This window comes from Pelobates fuscus, chromosome 13 (assembly GCF_036172605.1).
Source record: "Pelobates fuscus isolate aPelFus1 chromosome 13, aPelFus1.pri, whole genome shotgun sequence".
Lineage (NCBI taxonomy): Eukaryota > Metazoa > Chordata > Amphibia > Anura > Pelobatidae > Pelobates > Pelobates fuscus.
Genome location: NC_086329.1, coordinates 13,803,084 through 13,828,289, shown reverse-complemented (window position 1 = coordinate 13,828,289; position 25,206 = coordinate 13,803,084). Strand labels below are relative to the sequence as shown.

The 25,206-nt window shown below is 39.8% G+C and overlaps 1 protein-coding gene across 1 annotated transcript in view; it reads right to left on the bottom strand.

Annotated features, from left to right (window-relative positions):
• Nucleotides 1-25,206, bottom strand: part of BRF1 (BRF1 RNA polymerase III transcription initiation factor subunit) — a 197,677-nt gene that overhangs the window by 56,786 nt on the left and 115,685 nt on the right. Inside the window, exons 8-12 of the mRNA XM_063440110.1 lie at nt 24,756-24,882; nt 23,389-23,428; nt 23,214-23,306; nt 21,906-22,151; nt 35-96 (exon numbers count right to left, since the gene is read on the bottom strand). Of these exons, the coding sequence (XP_063296180.1) occupies nt 35-96; nt 21,906-22,151; nt 23,214-23,306; nt 23,389-23,428; nt 24,756-24,882 (568 nt within the window). The remainder of the gene's footprint in view (nt 1-34; nt 97-21,905; nt 22,152-23,213; nt 23,307-23,388; nt 23,429-24,755; nt 24,883-25,206) is intronic.

The following is a 25,206-nucleotide window of genomic DNA, read 5'->3' as shown; positions in this document are numbered from 1 at the left end:
TTGCTGAAATATGCATTTACAAAATTTGACTCACCCTGTCTATTTCATTGTCATCTATCCCATTTAGGTCCAATTCCCCATCTTCTGCGTCGTCGTCTACGTAAAAAAGAAAATAAAATTAAAAGGAACAATCCGCCTTTTCATTCTACTCTGCAGACGTAACATGTTAATTGCGGGCAATTGCTAATAAAATACAGAAGTTTTAAAAAGATTACATAATCCTTAAATAGTCCATCGCAAAGTATTCTATGCAGAAACACAGTAACTATGGCCAATTATTATTATTTTATTATTTATATAGCGCCAGCAAAATTTCGTAGCGCTGTACAACGGGTGGACTAACAGACACGTATTTGTAACTAGACAAATGGACGCACAGGAACAAAGGGGTTTAGGGCCCTGCTCAATGAACTTACATGCTAGAGGGAGTGGGGTATAGGGACACAAAGGGTATAAGTGTGTCTACTCTATGAATGGTCCTAACAAGCTAGCTTTAATCAAGTCACTTGCTCCATTAAATAGGGGTATCAAGTATGACATACTATACATTCTATACCCCGTCCAGTTGTTCAACTACTTTCCTCTAGAAGAAGAAAAGTGGCAATTTGAGCCTTAGCCTGAAGGGCATGAATGCACTAGGTTACCTGAAAGGTCTTGGAGCTGTCCAATTTGCCGTAAAAATAAAAAATAAAAATAAATTAAAAAAATGGGGTTCTGTGGCACTTCCAAATACTACTAAATCTTGTTTCCCACATCTTGGGGGAAGATCTTTATTTCAATGAGGTGAACAGAGAGCCAGACAAAGAAACAATGATAGAGGTTAACAGATTTATTAACAGGGAGAGGCACGCAGAGATCTTCTGTAAAGGTCACCTCTGTTTCACTCCATGCAAACTTTTTTTTTTTTTTTTTTTTATTAATATTTTAGCATTGTTTGTTTTTTCTTTATATGGAATATTACATTGTCAATTATTATTATTATTATTATTATTATTATTATGGTAATAAAGACTTGACCGCAGTGTATTATCCTATAACAGTTACACGCAAGGACTACTTGTTTACGCAGTCTTTTCATTTAATATTACCAGTTTATGCTACTTGCACAGCGAAACAAACAATACATTTTTAAATACACTTGCTCTTTGGGAACACCAAAAACAGTAATGTGGCTAAATCTTAAGTATGTGTAAAAACGGCCTGTTCTAAGACCCCCTAGGTGTGCGGGGACAGATTCCTAAACAAATACAGACAATGTGTGTGTGTGTCTCTCTACTTTCAACAGAACAGAATTTACTCAGTCGTAGTTGAGTGCAGCTTTGTAAGAGCCATGATCTGTGATGCGGACAGCAGGCATGAGGCTATTCTGAACTACCGGCCCGAACATCTATTACAGTAACTACTTCCTACTAATTAATTTGTTGCTTCTTTCAGCTTCTGGCTGGGGAAGGGAAGATGTGTTTTATTTAAGGAACTCAGTAATTTCCAGAAGTGTATTTTGTTTTGAACAGCTGTTCCCTATTATGTTGGTGAGATCATTCCTCAAGATGATTTCATTTTTGTCTCATCACAGATTTGTCCCATCAGGTAAATAACCAAAAAGCATCAGATGCAAGATGTGTGTTCATTTGCAGCAACGTGAATTTTTTTTTTTTTTTTTTTTTTTTATAAATATCAGAATTAAGTGCACTTCTGGACAGCCAGAGGCTCCATCTCAATGCTTGGATTTCTTACACAATAATAACTACTGCTCAATTCCCCTTCTACATGTAGATATTAAATAGCTTTATAAAATCCTAGCTAACCGCATCAAGACAAAACAACCCCAGCTGGTAACGACAGCTCCACCATAGTGGTCGTCTTCATTCATTAAGTAAATAATTAAAGCATTTACTGGGGTGAAAAAAGGCAGACGAGGTAAGTAAAATATGCAGTGACCTCTGCTGCATTCTGTTTGGGGTAATGTGTTGCCCCATGATGCCATAGGCACACTGACATCCCTTCAACAGTGCAGCGCATGCACACTCACTTACTTGCCTATAAGTTTGTAAGTAAATGTATACCATATAAACTCTAAAAAATGTCTTGCACAATACTTCTCTAAAGCATGAAAGAAATTATTTAAAAAAAAAAAAAAATACATAATTATGGGCATTTATAGAACTTTTAAGAGCATCATATATCAAAAAAGATTAATTAATCCTACATGTATGTGCTAGCTATGCATCTCATGTTTCAAGGAAATGTTATGCTACACTTTTTTCACTGAGATAGCACGCCAACCCCCTTTTTCGTTTACCTCCTGACACTGTAGGCCGTTATATATGTTGTGTCACTCAGTGTAGATAGACTGCTCAAAGGATTTTTTTTAAGGGGGTGGGGGGATTGGTTAAGCAATAATTTGTGTGCATGGTCCCTCTTGGCACCATTTAAAGAAAAAAAAAAAGGAGAAATAATGTTCAGGTGGAGGGGCATTTGCCCCTCCTTGCTCTACTCTGCAGATGCCCATGACTGCTAAATTATTTGAAGACACATTCATGTGATACAAAACAGACAATGAGATTCTCTAAATGCACTTTTTGGGGGATTCTGAAAATCAAGATGTTTGTGGTTTTCTTCAACAGAGCTTTCCCTGAATTCGGTCCCTAATGAGTTTCTAAAGTTAAATTTCAATTCTTAAACAAAGACGCATAACACAGTGTAAACACAGATGTGCCGTCGTCTGATGTACAATGTATGGAAGGTATTCAAAAGGACAGCTTACATCTGGGTGGCTTGATGTGGTTCTTAAAAGCGTTCTTTCCTTAGCACCCCAGGCAATAGGTAACACCGCTCCACGTTCAAAAGAGGATTTACTCCAGAAATCTTGGTGCAGGTGTGAGTTTTTTGTCTTTATAATCTGCTGTTATAACAAAAGACAATCCACTGTCTTAACTGTGCTGGAGTCCAGCTAAAGTGAAACAAATTCAAATGCCCCACATCTTTTAATTTTAAACGAGAGCTGAATTGAGATAGAGGACATTAACACCTTAAAGTGAAACTAGGTCTAAAAATGCATTTAATTTGCAGTAAAAAATATTTCCTAAAAGTTGTATAAATATTTCGTAAGCCCTCAAAACCTACCTTTCATTAGCTGCAGAACTGCCCTCTGCACCCAACGAAGAACCACCCCTTTTTGCCCAGCTCGAAGGGCAAAAAGGGGTTAATTTCTAAGCGTGAGCATATACAGGCAAAGTGTGGTATTTATTGGCCATAGAACCATAGTAACTACCGGTAATTAGTAAACTGCTGTTCCCAAGGTGCTCAGCCAGCCCATGAGTGATCTATATATTGTTTAGGAGACTGCTCTTGCCTGCTGGCCATTAGATTACATGTTAAATCCAATCTTTTCTACAGAAATTAAGTTTGTGTGAATCCTGAAAATAATCAATACTACGGAATCACTGGAGCAGGAATGCTTTCTGTTTGGTGATTGAGGTCATTGTAGGGTTTACTTTTACAACTGAATAAGATGGGTGGGTCTGCCTGAATTCTAGTTTTCATTCAATTTCATACGGAATTGGGGAGGGTGCAACTTTCATAAGATTGCAAAATCAAATGCCACTGCAGTGTTGAAATAGAGCATTAACATGTTGCAGACATATATAATTCTATTAATAAAATCCCACAACCATAGATTTTTTTCTCTGCCTGTACTGCCCCCTAGTAACTCCTGAACCTCAGTGATAGTTCTGTCTCTATCAACACTGATAAAATCGCCATATACTTGCTGCACTTAAGGCCTACTCACAGACATCTGAGAAGTTGAAACTTGCTTGAATTCTTTCATATTCTTTCACCATTGCGAGCTCTGCCTATCTCAGCTGTGAAAGTACTGCAACCGTCACAATTTAAAGAGCAGGTCGTCTGTCATCTTATTGGCTTTGGCAAGCTGCTTCAAGAATTAAATCATTTGGGAGATTAGACCACTGGACCACAGAACGAGAACAAAGTATTCATAAAAAGGGAGAATCTACTGTACTTCTAAACATTTAGCAACTCTTACAATACGTTTTCCATGGTTTTACCACATTAAAGGAGCACTATAGCAAACCAGTATTCCTAGTGCTATAGGGCCCTAATGGCTAATTAGATTTACACCCTCCCCTCATAAGCCATAATGAAAAATGGTTTTACTTTATTATTTATAGAAGCAATTCCTGTATTGGTATCTCCCCCTCCCCCCTTCTTGGGTGTACATTTTGAAAATAATGTTTGATTTGAGGATTTGTAGGTATTGCCTGGATGGTTAATTGGCCTCCCCCCTTTAGAATTTCAAGTTGCTAAATATGGCAATGTTTGCAGAAACCATATCTGCTGCTTAGAGCACGAGAAGCATCTATAATTTCTAAATTAAATTTACTTGTTTCTACTGCAGCAGGCCGATCTATTTTCACAAGGATTGAGAGATAAATAAGGATTTCCTTAAATGGAGCGGATGGCAGGAAATTCTCAATAAATTATGGAATGCAAATGGTTTGATTGGTATAAACAGCAGTGAAATGGCAAAGCCCTTCTCGAGAATTTCTACAGAAACACAGAGAACACACAGAGGCTTATTTCCAGCTAACTGCAACTGGCATCTTTGTAGCAGTAAAAGTCACAGAAGGTTATTTACTAAAAAGAGAATCGTTGGAATTTAAAGTAAATTTTAAATATAAGGGAAAGTCAGCTATGCTTACAGTTCAGCTACGTTGGCCTTGAATAGAATAACCCTCTGATTGTTTCATTTCAAGCAATTCAATTCACGTGTAAACTATTCCCATATTAGATACAAGGTCACATCATGGTAGACTCTGATGGCCATCACACAGCAGTGATGCCAAATGTTAAAGTTTGAGGGCCAAAACTCCACTGAGATTCCCATATATCTAATCTCTCCCCTATTTGTCTTGACATTCTCAACTCTACACCTTTAGATTCCCCTTCTTTCCAGACTTCCCTTCTATTTTAATCTAAAGCTTATCCCTGATATCCCCCTTCATTTAAAGCTCCCCTTCTTATAAAGATAATAAATCTCCCCATTGCATTTCTTCCTACAATGACTATAGCACAGATGTTTTATTTATGGCAATAATGTGCCCGACTAGCTTGACTGATATGTAGTTACATTCATATTCACACTGCAGTCAGAACTGCGTCCCACTGCAAAACTTAATAAAACTCCATCTATATGTCTAACGGCATAATACGGCCCATCATTTTACCCACACACGTGGAGCACCTAAATGACGGCATAGTATCTGTAAGATAGTCTGCTTGTGTTCGCTGTAAAGGCAGTTAGAGAGTCCCATTGCGGACAGCAGTTGGTCCAATGTTTTGAAATACTGGCAGCCGCAAAGATCTGCTTTATATAGATATCTACCTATCTAGTTTCCTGAAAGCCACCAGACTATAATGCCCTATAATTCTTACCCAGTGCTGTTCTAGCTCCCTTACACTAGCAGGCTATTAAAACGGTCTTTGCAACTTTTCTTCCAAGTGAGAATTTAGTATCAGAGCCCTGTTAAGGATATCATTTATTTTTTATACTTTATATTTATGTTAGATATTTCACGGAGTGAGTTTTTCAAAACCAACCCCAGCTCAGGAAGACAGCTCAACTCCAACATTGCCTCTGGCTGCAAAAAGGTGCGTCTTCTAATATATGCTTTATGATCTCGGCCCAGATTTGCGGAACGAGGGTCATTAGATAAGCATCTGATTTAGGGACAACCAACAAAGAAAAATACATTATAACCAATGTGCCATGAAGGATGTCATTTCTATATTGGCGTCCCTAAATCAAGTCATGAGATGCTTCAGTGTCTCCTTTACTACATTTCCCATAATTCTCTCCCAGCCAAGTCCATTGTTGGACTACACGGACACTCCTGCCCCAATGAATGCCAAATTGGACGACGACTGAGATGTCAATGAAAGTTTAAAAGTGGATAGCACTTCATATATTTTTTTTTTTTCTTTCAATGCATAAACCACTAAAGGTAATTGAGCAGATAAAACGTTTTCTTAACATGGCTGCCTGGTACTCCAAAAGTTCAATGAATTTAACGGACAGAAAAGTTTGAACACAAAAATATACTTAAGCGCTAAGTATTCCTTGCGGCAAAGACTGCATATTATGAGATAAGTAGAAACGTATCCAGATTAATATATCATGGGATTATCCAGCAATAAATCCTCTTCTAATTCTGTACTAGTCAGCTGCCCAAAAAGATTAGCTTAATGCCCAAAAACAAAACTGTTACTGGGACAGTGCCCGCAAGGACGGGCCAGAAGATGAGAAGTTCAATTTGTGAGAATCATTAAGCACATTGTAGCATTGAAACAGACTGTAAGAAAGGAAATTAAAACATGCTTGAATAAGAAAAATCAGAATGGCAAATAAAATGAATGTTACCCATACACCTTTATGGTATGGGAAACCATTAAAATAACCGTGTAATTCAGAATCTGCGGTAAAATACGTATGCTCATTGATTAGTTTAATAAATATATATATTTTTTTTAATTTAGGAACAGTATATTTAGCATTCTTAAGTTTTTTTTGTTGTGTTTTACATTTTCTGATGAATGACGTAATCAACATATGCACCTTATTAGGGGTTATTTATAGGGTTACTGCAAGCAGCATAATCACTACTGTCGCTGTACATTGGGCTCTCAGTCAATGATTGGCACACGGTGCATGAAAATGTGCACAGATTGACACTAGCCAGCTCGGAACTCTTGTTCCGGGATGTCTAATGATGTTGCTGGAGGAGAAGTTACACCTTCGGCAGCAAAGGAGTTAAATGCTGTATGTGCATTTTAAACTGAAACACACCACATATAGACTCCTTAACCACAACCACTTCAAGTGGTCATGGTGCTTGGAGTAATGCTTTAAATAGCCAGAACATTTGGGGCAAAGGATTGCCTTAAAAGGAACACTATAGGGTCAGGAACACAAACATGTATTCCTGACCCTATAGTGCAAAACCCACCATTAAAATGGCTTGTCCCCTCCCTCCCCCCACCACCACCCTTAAAAGCATGAAAAACTCACCTTATTTCCAGTGCCGTGCGAGCCAGCCGGCACGGCACGGCGCCCCGCCACCTTTGACATCAGAATTGCAGATTTTTAGCCAATCCAATGCTTTCCCATGGGGAAAGCATTGGATTGGCTAAAATCGGCAAGGGGTGGGGCCAAACACCATTTTGGCCAATCAGCACCTCCTTATAGAGATGCACTGAATGAGGAAAATTCAGTGTCTCCATACAGAGCGTGGGGACGCTGAAAGGCAGCGCTACCTACTGTGCAGCCCTGAGCCAGGAAGCACCGCCAGTGGCCAGCTGAGGAGTGGCCACTTGGAGGTGTCCCTAGGGGGCAATGTAAACACTGCCCTTTCTCTGAAAAGGCAGTGTTTGCATTAAAATGCCTGAAGGCAATGATTATACTCACCAGAACGACTACATTAAGCTGTAGTTGTTGTGGTGACTTTAGTGTCCCCTTTAAGATCGTCTCACTAGAGGGGCCGTCAGCAAACCAGCAGATTTAGGGGGAAACCCAGCAAGTTCCCAGGTACGCTCATTTAACAAAACTTTAATTCCCTAAGCTTGATGTACATTTGACAATCAGCAACAATATTCACTAACAAAAGCCCAGTTGGAATTCTGGTATCCTACGTTTGGGAAGATCTCCAACTCTGACATGTCAAGGCTTAGCACTAACAAGGCTACTTACAAAAGTGAGAATTCTAAGTGAATTCAAGGTAAATTTCAAATTTAGGGTCAGAGTAGCCCATCTCCAAGCATAGCTTTTTGTGATTAACCCTGCTAGCGTAGGAGGAGATGCAGGGCTCTTTAAAAACATTTATCTACATAGCCTGATTGTTTTAACTCAGACACAGGGATGTCATTATGTTAAAAAGAGAATAATGAATATTACAAAGCAACAGTTTGACTGCCAAATTGCCCTGACAATGTATTGGATATTGACATGGGACCGTACCAGCGCTGGAGAGTAATGAAAACCCCCACAGACACTGGGAAGAGTCTAACTTTGGAGTTTAGCAAAATTATGTTATTACATATCACTGGAAGAAGCGGTCACTAAGGCATTTTTTAATTACAGAATGGGTCCCTTTAAATGCAGTCCCTCTTTTATATAGTTACTAGCAAGCAAACCAATGCTATTGATGTATTTTTTTTTTTTTTGCATGTTGGTAAATACCGGTAGTTTATAGAATGCAGCTTTAAAACCACTTTACATTTACTTTGCTTTCAACGCAATTTAAAATGTAAAGAATAACATATACCTGCAACCTGACACGTTGTGAGACAATTTATAACTGCTGTAATTTAACCTTATAACATTTCATGATAAGAGGAAACTAACAATGTGCATGTCGGTGGGAATTAGGTACGAAACTAAGCTGTGTTCGCTGTTAATCACATTAGTGGTATGGTATTTGCAGACATTATTGTAACTCGTGTACTCATGTGATAATGTTTAAAAGGGCACACTAACATATCTCCAAAGTGTCCATATTTTGGGACCAAATCCCTATTTTCTCTCCTAATGACCTTCTTCTCTAGGAGCTCCATATTGTTGGTGTATGAGTGTATAACAGAGCTCCACAGCAATAATACTCCTAGTAATGTGTCTGAGTGTTTAACAGAGCTCCACAGCAATAATACTCCCAGTAATGGGTCTGAGTGTATAACAGAGCTCCACAGCAATAATACTCCCAGTAATGTGTCTGTGTATAACAGAGCTCCACAGCAATAATACTCCCAGTAATGGGTCTGAGTGTATGACAGAGCCCACAGCAATAATACTCCCAGTAAGGTGTCCGAGTGTATAACAGAGCTCCACAGCAATAATACTCCCAGTAATGTGCCTGAGTGTACAACAGAGCTCCACAGCTATAATGCTCCCAGTAATGTGTAGAAGTGTATAACAGAGCTCCACAGCAATAATACTCCCAGTAATGGGTCTGAGTGTATAACAGAGCTCCACAGCAATAATACTCCCAGTAATGGGTCCGAGTGTATAACAGAGCTCCACAGCAATAATACTCCCAGTAATGTGTCCGAGTGTATAACAGAGCTCCACAGCAATAATACTCCCAGTAATGTGTCCGAGTGTATAACAGAGCTCCACAGCAATAATACTCCCAGTAATGTGCCTGAGTATATAACAGAGCTCCACAGCAATAATACTCCCAGTAATGGGTCTGAGTGTATAACAGAGCTCCACAGCAATAATACTCCCAGTAATGGGTCTGAGTGTATAACAGAGCTCCACAGCAATAATACTCCCAGTAATGGGTCCGAGTGTATAACAGAGCTCCACAGCAATAATACTCCCAGTAATGTGTCCGAGTGTATAACAGAGCTCCACAGCAATAATACTCCCAGTAATGTGTCCGAGTGTATAACAGAGCTCCACAGCAATAATACTCCCAGTAATGTGCCTGAGTATATAACAGAGCTCCACAGCAATAATACTCCCAGTAATGGGTCTGAGTGTATAACAGAGCTCCACAGCAATAATACTCCCAGTAATGGGTCTGAGTGTATAACAGAGCTCCACAGCAATAATACTCCCAGTAATGGGTCCGAGTGTATAACAGAGCTCCACAGCAATAATACTCCCAGTAATGTGTCCGAGTGTATAACAGAGCTCCACAGCAATAATACTCCCAGTAATGTGTCCGAGTGTATAACAGAGCTCCACAGCAATAATACTCCCAGTAATGTGCCTGAGTATATAACAGAGCCCACAGCAATAATACTCCCAGTAATGTGTCAGAGTGTATAAAAGAGCTCCACAGCAATACTACAGTAATGTGTCTTTAAACTACCATAAATGTGTTCAGACTTCATCAGGTGTAAATAAGATACAGTGTTCTTCTAATGTGCATTTTAGCTGTATAAATGGTCACCTAATATTTCTCAGAACAGCCCTGCCTCTGGCCACACTCCCATTTACACCACTACATTTAAAGTGTTCTTTGTAAATTTGAAATGTTGTGCACTAGGCACGATAACTAACCAAGCACTGTATGGCCCCAATATGTTACTGGCACTGTTCCCTGGTTCTGTATCTCAGTTTTTGAGTGGTTTGGTCTCTCAGCCCTTTTGTCCAACCCCCTACTGTTCATATTGCTGATGTGGAATTTGTACTTTCATATTAGCAATGTCGGGTTTTTCTCCAAGCAGCGAGAGCATTCATTGGTGGAGACATAACTGAAATCGTAACTTCAGGAAGAGGTACTTCCATACTAGCTATATGAATAAAGAGGGACATGGTCATCGCCACCAAGGGGAGCTGTAGTTTGTGACAAACCACTCAAAAATACAGTAATATACAAATTAGTGGTTATTAATAAGCGATATGTTTTCCTAAGCTATACCACTTAATTCAGCTTGGAGGTTTCAGTCTGAACTTTGCAATTCGGTTTACAATTCGCTATTTGTTGTTTAGCAGTAAACCTCATATTTAAATCACAAGGGTGTTTAATAGGTGAGCTACATGGTCCATTACATATTATGTGTATCCTTTGTTAAATTACACTGCACACAGTGATGGCTCTATAATTAGCAACCCGAATGTTTATTATTATGGTTTTTAAGCTGATCATTTAGTGTTGTTTAGGAAAATAAACACTCTCATAAATCACAATATAGACATGTGTTTCTTATTTAGTGTTACAATAAGGAGACCTAAAAACATGATCAGTCTGTAGAAATATTTATGTTATGTGATCTGCCTGTTGCTTTCTATAAATAATGGAAAATATATAAATATATACGTACATGCATTCATTAGAAGGAGGAGGATAAAAAAAAAAAAATCTATATATTTGCAGGTAACAACTTCAACCGAAAAACTGTTCTGGTGCATGGAGATCCCTGGAGACTAAGGACCTCCTCGGCCCATAAAAACTTCATTCCGATGAAGTCGTTAGAGGCCCAGAGTGTCCCTTTAACAGAAAAAACAATAAAGAGTTGAAATTGCCAGGGGGCAGCTAATTACATATAAACTGTACCCAGGCTGAAAACCTCACAAAACCGCCAGTATAAAAGTTGTTTGCTTGGTGCCTTTTTGAAAGACATTTCATTCACTGAAAGACTGCTACACTTAATCCCAACATAAGTACAAGCTCATTTGAAGGAGTCTGAAACACTTCTGCATATTGTCCTCTTTTTCTGGGCAGAAATGAGAATGCTGAAATCTCAACGATCTGCACCAGTGAATCGGAACGTCTTTGTTAGAGTCTGTCAGCAAATTGCCAATTGAGGCTCGGGAGAAAAGAAACATCACATTTCAAACGGCTCAGTGTTATGTGTGAGAGATCAAGAGCACGCCCACAGTTCACCTTGTTTGAGGTCCACGGTGAAGACTGCATATATAGTAATCTACACACCCGGTTAAATAAAGGCCTCCCTTTTCTAGTCCGACCTTTCTTTTAAATCCAGATTCTTTGCACAAAACTAAATAATGAACAGCTTTAGGGACCCCGGTGAAACGGTACATTCTCGATTTATGATCATTTTTGTCTGGAGGTATCTTTTTTAGGATTTCACTATGTCACATACACTCATGAGTTTGTAACAGACATAGTGGTGAAATTCTAAGCGTCTATCACATGGATACAGTCCCAAATTACTTGGAGATGCAAGGATGTGAATGTTTGATGAACTCATGGAAGGCCGTTCCTGTGCAGAGCACAAGGGTGGTGTTGAAATGAAAACTGTAAAGAGCTCAGTCAGAGGATTCCCTAAGAAAACCTATCAAGACTGGGAGGAACTACCGGGAAGGACAAGCATAACATAAAATAAAACTGACAGTAAAGTTTACTGGAAACCATGACACCCAACCTTCTCCCAAGTGAATCTGGAACGTGGGAGGGGAGAGTGTCAGTAAATGTGACTCAACACTACAATAATATCTGGGTGTATCGGAAAGGCTTGTATATGTAACCAGTGGGCAAGTAATATTGAATGTGAAATTCAAACGTCAGGATATTAGATTAAAACGGAAATGAAAAAAATAAAATCCAGTTCAGCTCCACATCCCAAAAATGACAATTCAGCAAGTTTTCAATTCCCGGTTCAGTAAGTAGAGCTGAGGGGCAGAATACATGTCTAAATCTGTTCATTAGTTCCAGAGCAGGTCATGAAAAACATTGAAATACATTATGAATATGAATGTTTGAAAACGAGAGGCGTGGAAAGTTACTAGAGAGAGTATCTGGCTGTAAACACTTCTAGTGATAGAATCTTCAACTCCTTAACCCCTTAAGGACACATGACATGTGACATGTCATGATTCCCTTTTATTCCAGATGTTTGGTCCTTAAGGGGTTAAGGACCAGTGACTGTCTATGACGTCAGAACATTTAGAGCTTTAACAAGGAGTATTTTGAAGTGTAATGTGTCATTCCAAGTGACAGCAGTGCCAATTTCATGCTATCTTCTGGGGATAGATGGCGGTGATAGCAGAAATCTCAGACGGTAAGGAGTTAATGCTGATGTCTCCGATGATGGCTTCGCAGCCTGTAGTAGTCCAGTGTCTGGAATCACGGATTGTTGGCAGAAATAAATATAGTGACTGCTTGCAGATATTTATATTGCATTGGGATGCATGAAGGTGCACTGTCACCTAGACAAATTAACCGACACCTCAGGCATGTGAAACAGAGAAAAATAAAGCAGACCCGGCATTTTATGTTTTCTCGTTTTATTTTCAAATCGCAGTAAAAATGTACAGGACATTTTAGGAAGCTTTTAGTGCTGCTACAGCAAAGCTTTTCAAGCGATACATTTTTTAATTTTTTTTTGCTTTGTGTCACATGACTAAAAGAAAAATATATTTTACCTGGAAATAACACCAAAAAGTGAACATTTCACAGCAGGGTGTGAAGTATTGAAAAGCAAAAGGTATGATATTCCTATAGCTCTATCTGGAGAATGGATGGAACCCGTCTCCATCACATGCCCTTATGCCAGCATTAGTGGCACCGCTATACAGCCCAGCTCATGCTAAATCATCATTAAATTATACATTGCACAGACCAGAGGTATTCTGAACAGGGAAGCCGTGGCACCCAGCGTGCCCCAAGCCACGTCAAAGTGCCCCATACACATCTCCTTCAGTGCTTTAATAGACTGAATTAATATATTTTTCTATAAGTGTTGGCTATAAAATTGCAATTCCCAAAAACTTAAAACCAATAAGATAGTATGGCTCTCCGGTAAGACTGCAAGTATGTTGTTCCTCTTTTAAAGGGAAATAAGATGTACACTCGTCCAAAATGGTCGAGAGCCATTGGCATAGACTAGTCAAGACCCAACAAGATACTAAATTTTACAAGCATATTACCAGCCAGGAGCATGGCTCCCGGTATATGCAGGGGGACAGTACTGTTGCGTCTCATTCACACATTGTATGCACCACCAGTGGGGAATTTAGATCCACAGATACCTCACCCTAGCAGGTAGTATACGTAACACAAGCGGACAAAAAGTATCGTCAAGTTGGAGAAAAGACATGGTCATTATGAATATGATGGAGATTACTTTTACCAAAACATTACAAAGAATAATTCACACTTTAGTGAATAAACCCCATGCTTATAGTTTATAGCAGACGCATTTAAGTGATACTACAGGTGAGGGTTTTGCATATGCACAATAATTAAAGATTAATTAAAGAAAATGTAAGATATTGCATGCAGGTTAAATGTGAAACAAGGATGTTGGCAAGACAATATATGGCAGAAATTTTTAGAACAGAAAAGACAGTCCCTAACTTGCCCAGGCTTCCAAGAAAACTGCCATTAAACCAAAGTAAAGTTTCACATCAAGTCAAGTCAGACAAAGCTTGAAGAACTAATTTGCACATGAATTGTTTAATTAGTTATCCTCAGGTGTCCTTTTATATTGGGATTTAAAAATGAAAGCCTAGCTTTTTCACGTAACAACGTGAATGCTTGCATGCTTGGGGTAAAAAGCAAAGAAAAAGACAAACCGAATATTTTTACATAAGACGATGGCTGGGGCCATATCAAGCTGGAAGAGCTTACTAGAAGTTAAATATCCTTATTGATTTCGAATATCACTTGGCCTAACACACTTACGCAAAATTGGGCCGCTTCTAGAGAAAATACAGGGAGACCCTTAACACCATAATCAGTAGAGATCGCCGTAGTTTTATGGGGGCAAGAGATTTCACCCCACCAGTTTGTGGTTACAGTTTGGCCCCTCTCGTGCTGTAGCTCTGCTAATCTGGAAGTGATGGTTCTTGTTGCCATCCAAATTTAGCTTGATATATACAGATAATGGGTAAAAGTTAAACTTCTCAATTACTTGTATGGTTACAGAGGCACTAAGGTTGGCCGCTAGGAAGAGCCATACTCGGTGTAAACGCAATCAAAAATATTTGAAACAAGTCTGCGGGATTGTACGCAAATATTATTTTAACTACACTAGTAGTTCTTAACCTCTGGATCAGAGTCCAGTGCAATGGAGGCCCAACCGACACGGAGCACGGTCTAATAAAGGAGTTTTGTTAAATATATTTTTGTGTTCCAGATTTGTTATTTCCTCCAGAATGACGGAACGACTGCAAATCAAACTTTTGCACTTGCGAAAAGAGCACGAAAGGGATAAAAGGAAAACTATCACTTATCTGGAAATGACACGATTGAAAAAAAACTTTATTTTTTATTTTAATCACATAATTTGTAAAAACAAGTTACGTTTTCTTTTACATTTATATTAAAAATGAATTAAATGTATACTACGCGGCGGGACACTTACAGAGAGTCATGGAATGGACCAAGACCAACGTCCACAAACTGTGGAAAGTGGCGGAAGAAACTGAGACGGCGGGACCAGTTTCGGTCCTACCGTGGTGCTCTGGGGGTGGACTCGGCCGGGGATCTCCTCCCTAGCACAACATACCCTAAGAGCATGGCACAGGGCGTCCCGGACACACGGACTAACCCAACACCCTTCACCTTTGCTGCCGTTAATTCACAACCACGACTTCCCCCCCTCCCCCCCCCCCGATCTCGACCCGAGCGCCTTCAGGGACATAATCCGCACACCCGGGCCGGAAGACACTTTATAACCTGACAGAGAACGCACCCCCCACATTCCTACAAACCTTTAAATACAAACAGCTGTCGAATTACATAGACTCCCTTTGAAGAGTGCTGTATGCACCCAGACCCTCTACCCCATGGCATATCATTCATATACTCACTACTACAAAGGGAGACTCTGAGAGATTCCTGCCTTCAAGGGCAAATGGGAAACTGCACTGGGGAAGATATTTACCGAGACAGAGTGGGAAAAAATATGCTCTCACACACACCACTGTTCTACCTTCACCAAGACACAAGAGACGGCATTTAAACTGCTGAGCTACTGGTACCGCACCCCATATAAACTACACGCAATAGACCCCTCACGCTCCGACCTATGCTGGCGGTGTGGAGAGGCAAAGGGCACTACACTACACTTATGGTGGGAATGCCATAGAATTAAACCATTCTGGAAGGGCATACACGCCATCCTAGAGAAATTCTCAGACGCACCTCCGCCACTGGAGCCAGCGGCGATGCTACTACACCACACGACCGTACCCAGATCCCGATACAAGAAGTCCATGACCATTAGAATCCCTAATGTGGCCAAACAGGTAATACCTCAATATTGGAGACAAGATAGGTCCCCTCCTCTCAGGACATGGTTCAACCAAATGTAAGAACTCAGGGCGATAGAAGAACTACACTCGGGGGCGACTAACACCACCGCAAAATACATGGAGACCTGGACACACTGGATCATATCCACCACACAGGCAGACTTCACCGCCCGACTAGACGCAGAGGAGCCACCTGACAAAACTGACGCCCACGACTGACCCCCTTCCTCCCCCCTCATTTCCCCGTACCGCCCCCTCGGTCTTAAACCCCCCCCCCCCCCCCCCCCCCCCCCCCCCCCCCCCGCTTTTCCTTTTTTCCGCAAACCTCTTTTGGGCCACAGACCCATACTCCGAAGAAACTAGGACATATCTGTCCACTTGACAGTGGAATCATGAGTTGAATAGGCATACATCACATGAAACCTGTGGTGACTTACGGGCCACTAATACAGTACTAACCCGTCACCTCCCTTACTCAACAAGACAAGGCCGCGCACACACTAGACCTAGATGCCCTGACGGGAACTAGATGGGTGGCAGTGCAAAATCGAACCAGGGGGGACACGCGAAAATGACAATGGATGCCTAACCACTGCATTACTGAACAGGGACCTGCGAGTCCATCGCTGCTGTGGGCCTGCGTGCCCGAATACCTACTTGTCCCTTTTTTTCTTCTTCATACATGTTCAGGCACATGTTGTGCTTCAATTACAATGTTCTTGAAGAGACCTGCGAGTCTCACTGTGAATGTCAATTGTGCTTCAGTTACAATACACTTGAAGTAGAGACCTATGAGTCTCACTGTGAACGTATAATGATAATAAAAATATATTTACAAAAAAAAACAAAAAAAAAAAAACGAATTAAATGAAACCACAAACCAGGTCATTTTAGACATAGCCAAAGCAAGCATTGCAGGTGGTTTCATTTTCTTCTAAATGCCAGGTGCAAAAGACTGCAAATATACTAAATAATCGACAAGAGGCGAACATGGAGGCTCCTGGGTACAGGATAAAGAGGTGATTTATACATTCATTTTTATTTCTCACCAGCACATTTTTGGTAAATATATAGTGGACAAGTAAATATAATATCACAAAGTTTGTGAATGGGCAGTATCCCTTTAAATTGACAATGGAGAGATAGTTAATGTTACTGAGCAACAGTGATCTAGGTTGAGTCAGGCCTTGGAATGTCATGATTCTCGAATAACGTCAAGATTTCTTACAGAACATGATACATTGCGTTTTTGCAGGAAAACTAGAGTTTCTTGGTAATAGTTGGATTTGGGAGGATTGTGAATCATGAGAAAAGATAAGGAGCTGGACTTTATGAGACAGGGTTATCTTTAGCAATTTCACAGAAATTTTCCCATAAACTGCAATGGAAAGTTGCTCATCGTTCACTAGAAATGAAATTCCCAATGGTTGCAGAATTACGTCTTAAATTAACACACAACCAAATACATAACTAAAAAACAACAACAACAAACAAACGACTTTACGTTATACAGCTGAAACATACCATAAAAGATGCGTCCCTTCTAGACAGAGGGTGCTTCGCTATGGACTCCTTTCTAATTCTATCTTACTATTTCAGATAACCAATATCTGTGAGGCTTCCATTTAAAACCACTAACAAGACCACCATAACAGAGGGCATGTTAAACACAAAAATAAAGCAGACCTGTAACTTTATGCCTTCGGTACTGTGAAAACCGAAAGATAACAGTGGTACATCAAAGTGGTAACATGGTCTTTACCAAAAATATTTATGAATATTTATGAAAAGCAATATTTGAACTTGTTTAACAGCACACTCCATGCACCATAACCACTGCAGAGTGCCACCTCGGGGACCTCTGAGTACCGGTTGTAGCATCCATTCCACACTCTGATCATCATAGTAAGTAGCAGTGGCGACTGGTGAAGTTTGGTGAAGATAGTGAGGCGACAGATTCCTCCCCAATAATTTTACTCCTCTCTATACAGTACAGAGATACTCATACAATACAGAGAGCTGAACATAATAAAGTGATGCTCATACAATAAAACAAGTTGGGCACAGCATAAAGCAGGTCGCCATAGTGACTAGGATTTTTGTCGTGGCGTCTGGGATTTGCTGGCCCATTCAGCCCCCGAGGTGGCCGGCTGTCTATTAGTGGAGGCGGGCGGCCGGCAGGCAGGCTCATAAAGAGCATGGGTGTGCGTGTGGGTGGCGGGTTGGTTGGCCAGCTCAGTAAGAGCTTGGGCAGGCGGACTTGCGAGTGAGAGCATTGTAAGTAAGCTTCTCCAAACATCTAACAATAAGGTGGACCCTGCAGAACAAAAACCTATCACAGAATTAAAGACAAACCTATTTTTCCCATATTTTTTGGCTTACCATCCTCCCCTCAAAAATAGAATCTTAGAGTTTCTAAACTACGGCAAATAAATGTTTCCCTACATTAAAACAAGTGGGGCACTGCCTGTTTATAGACGAGCCTCCACTAGTAAATTGCTTTGGTAACTCATCTGGACAGACCACAGACACAGATCTATTAACAAGTAGTAACCACTAGACCTACATGTGAATAATTTGATGCATAATCTCCAGACTCATATTTTACTCATCCACTTGAATTTCTTTTTCTATCACCACATGATACATTGACTCATTCAATGATCATTCCTCATTTTCACCAACCCCCAGCCCAATCTTCGATTTGCAATATCTTTTACATTACTCTTTCTTCATATCACTCCCACAGGCCAGTTCATATGTGTGTTTACATTTCACATACCATCCTAACACACATTAAAAAGCAAGCCATAGAGGGTTCTACTAAAATAGAATGGCAGAACTTTAAATGCCACTGGTCCGCTTCCTAATTGCATTCAAATGGCATAGATGGCAGGACATTACAACACTGCGGTTCCGAAAGCCTGGGAAGAAGAACTGAGCCTTTTAGATGCCAAACCCACATCCCAAGATTGAATGAATGGGCTGACAATGTGAATGACAGAGTATTATTCACACACATTTGTGGAATCTTCAGTTAGGACCATAACTTTCAAACGCTTCATGCCTTATGATTTGGTGCCATTAATGACTCATTTCTGGTCTAAGAGACATTGAACTTAGTTCTAAAAAATGCAGAAACACATTATTCAGTAAAGATGTGGCTGTAAACCTACGCTAGTAAAGATGGATGTTTATTTCAAATGTGCTATGAATGCAGCTCTGCGCATATAATCCTGATATATTTAAAAAGGTATGGAAAACTTCTCAAAACGTTCAGTGAATCATATCTTGGCATTTCTCGTGCCAACTTTGGGGCAATTCAGATGTAAAACTGGAACAAATTCAACTGTGAGGGAGATATAACCACTTTAGACTGGAAAGATCTACAAAATCGCATCATGTTTAGCAGCGATCAACGTGACAGCGTCCCAGAATATGATTATACTAGCAAAAATACAATTGTGGCCATTTTGTGTGTCAGAATGCATGCACTGGGCATATTTACAATTACAGAGAGAAACTTGTAACATATGGAATTGGTAGCAACGTGTAAAGTAAAGCAATGGCCCTAATAATGGAGAGATTTCTGAGTAGTTTCAGCCACGATTCCTGCAGCCTACCCTGACCTGTGATTTGTCCAGGAAACCTGAGCCTGCTCTGACCCTTGGATTAGCTTCAGGTTTGAACGCGGGATTCCCCTCTGGCACCCATTCTCCAGCACCTTCTGATGCAGGTATCTGAATAAATGTTCAGTCACTCTCCAGATTTGAAACTTCGTTTCTGCATCCTTGTATCTCTGACTGCCAGCTTCTTTAAACCAAAATTCTTGTTCCTGTCTAAACTGACCACTCACCGCCCCCTGATTAATAAATCATCCATTGGCACCCCATCCTAGATCATCCATTGGCACCCCAGCTTGACTCCCAGTCCCTCTGCAACATCTGAAAGACTTGAATTACTTTCTCTATTCAGGTTTTCTACACTAGTGAATGGAATTTACAAAATATAATTCCTGCCAATGAATCAAGATAACCTTAATTTGTTCTATAGATTAAATGGATGGCATTGACAGGTTCCACGATAAAGACTTTTTTGGTCTGTGTAAGAAAGGCTCCAAATAAAATTCAAAAATATACAGTTAATAGTCGGGTGTTTTAAATAGAACTACGTGGTTATAATCACAACAAATTAAGGAAAATCTTATCTAATTCCGGAAGATCAAGTGGATTAAAATCTCTGAAAATATCGATATAATAAAAGTGATTATGCATCATGGCAAAAAGTTGTGATGAAAACCTTAATATTTTTTCATAATAAGTGTAATTTCTCCAATATCTGTGTGCTGCAGGAGGGCTAGGCTATGGGTGCCTGGCAAAGTTCGATTTTTGTGTTCCCCGAAGACTCATAGCACCATAACCACTACAGTGAGCTGTAGCAGGTATGGTGCTTAGAGCTGTCCTTTAATACAGAGCTCTCACGGACTCCTGCAGGCACAAATCACACACGTATTTGTTTACACTAGGATCAAAGCTGAAATATACTCGTAAAATAATATGTCATGACTCCCTTTAAATGAGGTAAAAAGGAATATACAGACGGAATAAAAGAATATACAGACGCACTTTGGAAATGAGAATAAAGTGGCAATGTTATGGGCATTGCATTAACAACTGATCTGAGGACATGAGAATTATTTAATTATCAAGACATGTTAAAATGTAACATTTTCTGTTACTTGGATGTAACACAATGGATGCAAACATGTATTAGATAATACTGTATTACTGTACCATAGAAGCGCTTTGTTTAACCTTTTCACAACATTTGTCATCATACAATGGAATCTGCCTAATCCCCTTATCTTCAAGGGGTAAACACTACCTTTAACATCGTTATCAGGAAATTTATATTCATGTTACCTTTTGCTGCACACTACTATTTTGCCAAATCATAGCTTGAAGGGTTTTAAGAAAAGATAAAAGGGGAAAAAAAGTACCTGGATATCAACAATTTTATAAATGAGGCTTATTCTAAAGTAGTGGGGAGGGGGAGGTGTTAACATTAACAAAACCTTAAGGTCACTTTTTTTTTTTTATGAAAAGCTCAAAGTTTTTTGCAGACATTGCAATCACTGATCAGCAAACAGCAAGTGTTTCTCTGTAAAACAATTAACAAGTTTTAGCATGTAGGTAGGTTGCTTTCACCTACAAAGAAGTGCTCAGTATATATTTAGGGCGACAGATGAATTAGTCTCACCAACTTGTCACATAAATGTGAGAATTAACAAGTTCAAAGGTAGCACATGTCACTACGGCAACATTAAGGTCGTCGCTCCTTGTACAGTTATTTAAATGGACAGTAAAACCCTTACAAGTTGTACACTTTTTATTTTATTAGGCTGGTCCGATTATAATATAGTATTAGTGCCAGTTTATGCTGGTCTCCTTATAAAACGAGGTTTAACGCCGCAAAACTGTGATACAGCCCCCTTTACCAACACAAAGGTAAAAGTACCACAAAATTTCCATTCAAGACACCCAGCGTGAGCTTACAGGAAGACTCTGACAACCAAACTTATCTTATAAAACCTGTAGGATCGCCTGGCTGGCAGCACAAATTAGACAGACAGTACCTAGTCTCTCTGAAAACACTGGCACCCTCAAAGTCCAGCCAACTTACATATGTCCAAATTAAGGAAGTAGCTGGAGGACTTGCTATCCATTTAAAAGAATCCATAGCACAGAATCAGAATGAAGTCAACTGCGTACGTTGATTTTAGAGTAATTCTGAATCCAGCTGATATACCGGTGAGTAGCCATTATTAATGCACATTGTGTCTTTCTATAATGAAGCGGAGATCACAGAAAACAAGTTCAATTGGGGAAGTGCATTTGCCAACTTTTGCCATTATCCTTTGCTACAAAGAAATGTTGTCTATACGCAAATGTCACTAATTATAGGCTGCATCCACATCAGCCAAGGGCTGCTTTATGTAAAATGGAAGTTTAAACCAAAATATGTTCTTAACATAAAAACTTCCAGAACTCACAATCTCGCCTCATTAGGACGGCCGGAGCAGTGTTTAACAGATCCTGAAATACTATGGTTTAACACGTTTAAAGGGAACATTCAGAGTGAAGAAATATTATTCACTTACTGTTTTCTTGCTCCTTGATCGCTATACATTCCTTAATGGAGTCTGTGATGCCCAGGCTGGCAGCGGTGGGAAGAGGGCCCAGAAGAGATTCTAGCCGGTGCTGTTTTACAGAATTTTCAAAATTTAATTTGTCTTTTTCAGCAAGTTCATCATAGAAATCTTTGTTTAGGTGTTCAGCTGCTGCCTCCAGATCCTTATCATCTCCTTCGTCCTCTCCAAGTAAGCTAGGTGTGGTATCATTGGAATCTGAAAAAAAAAAAAGATCCATTTTACCATGTTTAATACCCCTGCTTAGCACCTACATATCTGCAAAATGTCCTATTTCAAGAAATATACAAGAGATTGAATATGTCAATTTATGGTTTCCCTTTAATGTATGTTTCATCTGACGGGATCACATTACGTGCGAGGTATTGCAACATGTCACTGGAGATAGACACTCCGTCGTCACTAGCTGCCCACAATTTGGCCAAGTATAGATGGAAATCAGTAGGAAAAAGTGACACACGTGCAAAGCGATCAAGGAGGGGACCTGTGTACCATAAGGGCAGCAGGAATGCCTTAGAGCCTACTAGCAGAGGGTTTCGAAAATAATTAATGGCACTAAAGTATATGATGTAACACATTGTATTGTCTTGAGAAAATAATTTGACCAACTTTCAGTTTCAAAAGCGAAGTCATTTTAAGTCTGTCAGTCTTTATCACCCTCTCCTATCTTTAGTGTCCAGTTTATCAAGGCGATCTTTCTTCATATTATGTTAGTTCTATTTTCTTTCTTCCATACTTTTTATTTTCCCTTAAATTCTAACTGTGTTCTTTGTCTTCCCATCACTATGTGGGAAGCGGAGCCAGAGCGGGGCTGGGGGAGAACATATCCTAAGACACTTTCTAAGGAAGCAGTTAATACAGGTCAATCAAATATCAGATCGGTGTTCATCTTTTACAGAGACCTTACAAAGAGAAAGATTTTCAGAGGTACGGTGAAAAACACATTATTGTATAGAGGTTGTGTTCATGTCAGCCCAGCAAATCATATTATCTCTTTTATATTGCCTCAATATTATCAAGAAGAATTCAATATTTTCCTGGCATGGGAATATGGAGGTGATAACGTGGATAAAAAAAAAATAAAAAAATTAAAAACTGCATGCATATCATACAATCAGAAAAACGGATTCATTTCAAGAACATCACAAACATTTTAACTTTTGCTTTAAACACCCATAACCACTAAATCCCTACTCATAAAAAATTAAATAAAAAGCTATATGAAAACATTATAATGGAACACTGATCTGTAGAGCTTACCATCTTTAGAATATGAGGCATACATGCCTTTAGGTTTTGGTCTACTGCTCTCCAGCTCATTCTCAATTTCATCCTGGTATGTCGTTATTTCACCTGTAAGAAAATTATAAATAGTGAAAATAGGGTTTGCAGATACGTCGAATCAGAGGTGGAAAAATCATACAAAACACATTACCTTCTACATCATCCAGTTTTTTGGCTAGCTCCTGTTCAAGCTGAAAGAGAGGAAGGGGAATACAGTATTAAAATCAGGCTTCCCAGTCACATGGAGTGCCAATATGTGAATACAGCCAGTTGTGGGTGCATGTATGGATTTATCTTGTTTACAATTACAATAAAAGTAATTAACATCATAATACAAAGTGGGAGATGGTAAAACTGATTCATGACAACAAAAAAAAATACAAAAAAGATTCTGTAAATACCTACCTAACTGTAATTCATATGCAGTGAATCAGAAATGATCTGTGTGGCGGACCGCCAGTACATCGCCGCCACGGATTCCCCTTCCCAAAATAACGTAGCTCCAACATTCATAAAAGTAAATAAATATGGCTTCTATCTACCCCCCTCCCCTCCCTCCCCCTCCACACACATTAGTCGAGACTGAATGCAGGTAGTAGATCTCTTAAATGCAGGCAAGCACTCTCATACTTACAGTAACCTCCTCCCTGTGCCTGAGAGATAATTGAGTCAGGAAACTTTCAACTCAATTATCTCCCAGGTAAAGAAAAATATAACCATTTTTAAACACCCCAAAAGTACCCCCAAAACCCTTAGAAACCCCTTGAGAGTCACATCCCAGATAGCCCTGATCTGAGTGCTTAACATATCCAAAAAGCACTCAGATTGGTTTGGTGTTTTGGAATTACCATCAAGGTACAGTTTTCACGGGCCAGCCACGCTGTAGAAGCCCAACATACGTAGTTCCAGAGAAATTGTGGTTGGTCTCAGTTCGAGGGTTTTTGTACGAAAGCCATATACAATATCTGAACGCTTTAAAGTGTCAAATGCTCCCCCCATTCTGTAGGGTACATCTCCCGAACGCTGTTCGTATAGGTGGTTGGGAACTTGAACGGAACACCATATTCACCGGTGTTCGCGGGAGTTCTTATCCGAAATAAGTTCCAGGCATGTGACGACCAGGTACCGCTGCCTGCTTTCGGAGGCAAGATGGCCGCCATCCATTCTTTCGACCACGTGCTTTTGGTTACACGAAATGGCGGCCACCCAGGGGAGCCTTTTAGTGATAGTTTCCACTGTGGTTTCACATGGATATTATGTATTCCACTTTCTAACTAGATGTTGGAGTGGTCTTTCGAATAAGCAAACGAACAGTGGAAAACGAATATTACTGAACCAAGTGATGGGGCATTCCTTCACATTCTGCTACAGAAAATGCAAATTACACCAGTATTATTGTATCCTCTGGCCTGTCAAATACTCTGATTTTAATTTCCTTATACCATCTCCACTCTACCCCACTCTGCGTTTCACCTCTCCTTTACATAAGGTAGCAATGCTGTGAACACTATAAATCACCTGTTGCATCCTAACTTTCCGCTGGCCAGCAGTGAAGGAAGGGGGGTCACACTCTTTATCCAAGTCTACCTTCATGAACTCATCAATGGTCAGCTGGCTTGAAGGAGTGTCCTCAAACTCTATTAATCTGTGAAAACATATCTTCCTTGGTTAAAATGACAAAGCACAATGCTGAAAAGGGATTTAGAAAAAAATTATTTATCTGGAAGGATGGGAGACAAAATTAAATTGGTTCTAATCATATAGTTTATCCTGTTTACTATGGACAGTGATGGGCTGTAGTGCAGGTTCTAAATGATCCAATTGCAATAATACTTATTTTTTAATCACAGGTTTAATTCTCAGTAGGGCAAGCTTGGCTTCTCATCCTTCTAAGAGATACAGAGAATTGGTTTCAAAACAACAACAACTATAGATGTTAAATCTAACTACTAGAAGAGCACTTTATAAG